Source organism: Dipodomys ordii, unplaced genomic scaffold, assembly GCF_000151885.1.
Source record: "Dipodomys ordii isolate 6190 unplaced genomic scaffold, Dord_2.0 Scaffold6, whole genome shotgun sequence".
NCBI classification, from domain to species: domain Eukaryota; kingdom Metazoa; phylum Chordata; class Mammalia; order Rodentia; family Heteromyidae; genus Dipodomys; species Dipodomys ordii.
In genome coordinates, this window is record NW_012267222.1 from 3,577,025 (window position 1) to 3,582,496 (window position 5,472).

The 5,472-nt window shown below is 49.7% G+C and overlaps 1 protein-coding gene across 1 annotated transcript in view; it reads right to left on the bottom strand.

Moving 5' to 3' along the window:
- The window catches only part of Dnajc11 (DnaJ (Hsp40) homolog, subfamily C, member 11), a 54,564-nt gene that overhangs the window by 19,573 nt on the left and 29,519 nt on the right, over nucleotides 1–5,472 (bottom strand). Inside the window, exon 4 of the mRNA XM_013035484.1 lies at nucleotides 3,741–3,842. Coding sequence (XP_012890938.1) covers nucleotides 3,741–3,842 — 102 coding nt within the window. The remainder of the gene's footprint in view (nucleotides 1–3,740; nucleotides 3,843–5,472) is intronic.

Sequence of the window (5,472 nt, forward strand, 5' to 3'; positions counted from 1 at the left end):
AGACACAACACACACAGAACACTGACACTGGAGACACAACACACACAGAACACTGACAGTGGAGACACAACACACACAGAACACTGACAGTGGAGGCACAACACACAGAACACTGAGAGTGGAGACACAACGTGCAGTCAGAACAGACACTGAGACACAGAGGGTGGTGAACTGAAGTACATGCTACCTGCAAAAATATTGCCTCCACCCCTCTGTACAGTATTTTCACAATAAACTTATTAAAAAAATATCACCTCTGCTCTAGACGACACATCCCGACTCTGTATGTGTTTAATTTTGGGGGCTTGAACTCAAGATCTTGTGCTTTTGGTTAGCTTTTTTGGTCAAGAATGGTACTCTAGGGGCTGGAAAAGTGGCTTAGTGTTAGAGTGCTTGCCCAGCATGCATGAACCCTAGGTTTGATTCCTCAGTACCACATATACAGAAAAAGCTGGAAGTGGTGCTGTGGCTCAAGTGGTAGAGCACTAGCCTTGAGCACGAGAAGCTCAGGGACAGTGCCTAGGCCCTAAGTTCAAGCCCTAGGATTGGCCAAAAAAAAAAGCTGGAAGTGGAGCTGTGGCTCAAGTGGTAGAGTGCTTGCCATGAGCAAAAGAAGCTAAGGGAGTGTGCTCAGGCCCTGGGTTCAGGCCTTGAGGGGGGGGGGGCGAGGGGAAGAATCTCACAGACTTTTCTGGCTGGGTTGGCTATGAACTGTGATCCTCAAATCCTGAATGGCTAAGACTACAGGTGTGAGACACCAGTGTTGGGCCCCACATATGTTTTTAGTGTTCATAATTGTTACAATTTAAGTTTTTTTACAGTCTAGCCTCAAGCATGTGATCGGTGTGATTATAGGTATGCACATCATATCCCACTCAGGAAGCCTCTCAATTCATTCAGCAGAGGAGAATTTACAAATACAGCCCAGTTACTACTCTTCAACTACTCGGTTGTTTCTTTAGATAAGGCCACGATATGGAAAACTCCAGTGAGTCTGTGATCTTAAGACTTTGGTGCTGACCCAAATCTATGGAAAACGACCAAAGCAGAAGAGTAATAGTGAGTTGGGGAGAGCATGAGGTGAAGGGTTGACTTGGTTGATAGAATTAACTGCCTAGGAAATGACTGATGCGGGCGCTTTGAGTGACAAGGACATTTCTTTATCTTAGAGAGAGGCCTAGATGCTGCCTCCCGCTCTTGTTCCACTTTAGGGAAATGACTGCTCGAGGCACTAGAACAGATGGATTTCTTTTCTCAACATGCCGAAAAGGCTGGACTGCAACTTACTATTCGTTTTCACTTGTGAGACAACAGGCAATATTTTCTATAATGAAACAACACAAGCTTGAAAGGAATGAAAAATCAGATTTGGCTGGGTGCCAAGGGCTCGTTTAAAACTGGGACACGTGTGCATGCATGCATACATACTCTGTTACTGTCTGAAAAGTAAAGTCAGATTTGAATTCTGTTTTTGTTTTTTGGCCAGTCCTAGAGCTTGAACTTAAGAGACTGAGCACCTTTCCTGAGCTTCTTTTTGCTCAAGGCTAGCACTCTACCCCTTGAGCCACAATGCCACTTTCAACCTTTTCTGAACCCAGGGCTTTGTGCATGCTAGGCAAGCACTCTACCACTAAGCCACATTCCCAGCCCCAGATTTGAACTTTGGCATAGAATCAAAAATATAAAGCATTGTTGGGCTGGTGGCTCATAACTGTAATCCTAGCTACTCAGGAGGCTGAGATCTGAGGATCACAGTTCAAAGCCAGTCTGTGAGACTCATTTCCAATTAACCACCAAAAACCTGGAACTGGAGCTATGGCTCAAGTGTCTGTAGAGTGCTAGTCTTGAGGAAAAAGCTAAAGGAGAGCATCAGGTTCTGAGGTCAAGCCCATTATCACTTCCTCTTGGTGCACACTTCCTAAAGCAATTCCAACAGGTGTCATTGTTCTATGTTCACACATGCAAACAATCTACTTTGATCAGATTCAACCTTTTACCTCCTTGAACTAGTCCCCGCTTCCCTCCCCAGCTTTATTGAGCTAGAGTCTTGTTATATAGCTCAGGCTGGCCTTTACCCCTCAGACTCCACCTGGGATTACAGGCATGTGCACACCAGGCTCGAATAACACCATCTCTGGCTTCAATATAGATACTGATGAGATTGAACACATGTGTCTATCTTAGTGTGCTCCTGAAAGCCTCTTCTCCCAAGAGACAGGGGAGTAACAGAAGCATACTGGAGACAGGCGACCAAGAGACAGGGGAGTAACAAAAGCACATGGGGGACAGGTGATGTGAAAGAATCCATCCCAGGACAGACAGCAATTTGGCAGAGTTGCAACCCAACATCCACAAGCTCAAGGAATGGGGGACCAGATACCCCAGGAGTGACAGGTCAGAGAGAGCTGGAGTCCTGTCCACCATGCGAGGGGTCTCGGGGCACTGAGACCCTCAGGGAGGCACTACTGGCTGCTTAGGACCTCCCAAGCTTCCTCCCATCCCAGCCTGCTCTGCAGCTTCTTCTCCACATGGCTCACCACTATTCACACAAGTCACCTGGACATGGGCCAGGGGGTGAGCACGGGTGCTACACAAGGGTCCTCAGGGATACTGAGACCACGGTATGTACTTGGAAATGCAGGATTCCATAGGTGGATTGTTCTGAAAATATGCTCCCTTAAGTACTATAGGGGTCTTTTAAAACACTTGTGGCATGAACTCTATCATAGGATACTGTGTTTCCCAGTTTAAGCTGCCACTGACCTTTTTAGAAGATTTAAGTAATGCTGCCTCTCATTATCTCCGATGGCTTCCCCTTCCTGCCAACAACCCTGCTGAGCTGATGGAGAAGAGGTGGGAGGCTGGGGGGGGTAGGGGCACACACGTCTTATCATGACCACACAGGCTGCCTGTGGCCATCCCGCCCAACTCAACACAGACCAGAAATCAGCCACGACCAAGGAGCCATCAGCACAGCTGGCACCTCAAACCTGTCACGATGTCCTATTTGCCACCAGAATGGGGCACACACTGAGACCAACTTCCCTAGCAAGTGGAAGGGAAAGGACATCATACAAGGGACTGAAAAATAACTGTGACTGCAATGTCACAGCCACTCAATCCCCCTGGGGGTCCAGGTCGCCCATGGCTGCGGAGACGACTGGTATTCACTCAGTGCTTGGCGTCCAGGTGACATCCTTTCTCCCAGAGCTGCACGGCGAGGGCTCGGGGGTGGTGGGGAGGCCTCAGAGAACTAGCCCAAGGCTCCGCATGTGAAATCCCAGGCACAGGTGTCATCTTCCCACCTGAATGGGGGTATGTGTGTGTGCGTGTGTGCGCTTGGGGCTTGGACTCAGAGCCTGGGTGCTGTCCCTGAGCTTTTGTGCTTAAGGCACTTCTGGCTTTTTGGTGGTTAATTGGAGATAAGAGTCTCACAGACTTTCCTGCCTGGGCTGGCTTTGAACTGTGATCCTCAGGTCTCAGTCTCCAGAGTAGCTAGGATTATAGGCGTGAGTCATCGGTTCTCAGCTTCCATACAGTTTGAAATGCTGGCCTCCAAGTCACCAGTAGCAGCTCTGCCCATAGCTACAGGGGAGATACCTTCCACAAAGGTGTCGCTTTGAGATACGGTGAGGTTTGTATATTGTCTCTGTTGTTTTATATATTGCTACCCCATTATTCCCCCCCTGGTTCTCATAGTAAAGCTTTCATCCCACCCTCCCCAGAACGGCATTGGTTACCTTGGGGTTGGTTCGCTGTTGCAACCTCCTCTCTTCCCGCTCTCTCTGCAGCCGCTCAAACTCTTCTCTGATCTCAGCTGGAGTTCTCCGCCTTTCCACAACCTGTAGGCAGAATCAAGGGAGACAGCTGAGGACCAGGAAGTAAAGACAACACAAACACACACGGGAGTGTGTACAAGCTGCCTGGGGCCTAGCCCTGCTGCCTTCCTCCCCGCTTCCGCTTCCGAGCTTCCCAGAAAATCAGCGAGCTGGGATGGGATCTCCACCTCCAGCTGGGAGGTCCTTCCAGCTTGTGCTTTTCCTTGGCTCTCCAGAGACTTTGACATTCTTTTATTTTAATAACTTGCCTGAGACTGCAGGAGTCTTATAAAACCCCACAGTTCCAATTTCCTAAGGAGTCCTAGGTGACAATGTTAACAGGCATGCTGAGGACTAAATCTGCGCGGCCTGGGCTTGTTGGATCAGAGAATCTGGCTATGAGGGCTGAGTGGTCTAGAATCACTGCCCTTCCCACTATGAGAGGACGTGAACGGTAGCATGGAACGTGCCAGTCCAACAACCCTCTAGGACCAAACGCAGGGCATGAAAACTAAGGGATGAGCAATAATGTGAATCTGTGAGAATCTAGAGCATTCTATCCGAGCCTTTCTCATGTAGCTCACCATGAAAGGAAGACAGTCTAGTTGAGATTTCAAAGGTGGGGGCTAGCTGGGTGCTAGTGGTTCATTCCTAGTGGTAATCCTAGCTCTCAGGAAGCTAAGATCTAAGGATCGTGATTTGAAGCCAGTCCAGGGAAAGAAAGTCTGTGAAACTCGTATCTCCAATTAACTACCAAAAAGCCAGAAGTGGAGGTGTGGCTCAAGTGGTAGAGCATCAACCCTGAGCGAAAGAGAGGCAATGCTCAGGGTCTGAGTTCAAGCCTCAGTATTGGCACTAACTAAACCAACCAACCAGCCAAAGAGGTGAGATGGGAAGAAACCTCAGAAAGACAAGGTCACCATGAGTCCCCAGAGTCCCCTTCACGAATGCACTACCGCTGGTAATAGAACACCAAGCACGGGGGCACAGAGGGTGGGCCGAGGAATCAGACTTTTGTTGGAACTTTTTCTGATACACCGTGAAAGGCGATAGAGAACAGCAATTCAGAGGAGCCAGATCATTCCGTTTCCAGTCCTATTTTATACAAGCTTTGCAGTCTGTGCATTGCAGCCCCACTGTCGGGTCAGAACTCAGGTCGTCTGGAGTGCGAGGACCTCGCTGGCAGGCGCCTCCCTCCCCAGTGGCGCCCAGAGGCCTCTGCCACCTACCTGCACCTTCTGGAACAGAGGGCATGATGCTGAGTGTGTCAGGACGAAGGTGGCTGTGGGCCCCCTGTACAAGTGAGGGGGCCCAGGAACACAGCGCTCTTGTGCCTGTGCTGAGCAAATACCGTACGCATTCCTGAGCTGTGTGCACATGGTTGACCACGTGCAAAACACAAGTGTGGGGCTCACTGATGCTACTACCTAAGACAACACAGATGAGACGGCAGCAAAAGTAAAAATAATAATTACAGGGCAAGACTCAGGCGTTAACAGGAAGCAAACTGAGAAGCCAGAGCAGCCAGCGCCCCTCCCAGATGCGACGAGGACAGGGGGCCACTGAGTCTGTGGGTCTGTCCTGCCCTCCAGACGTGAAGCCTCACGCCTCACTGAGTCTGTGGGTCTGTCCTGCCCTCCAGACGTGAAGCCTC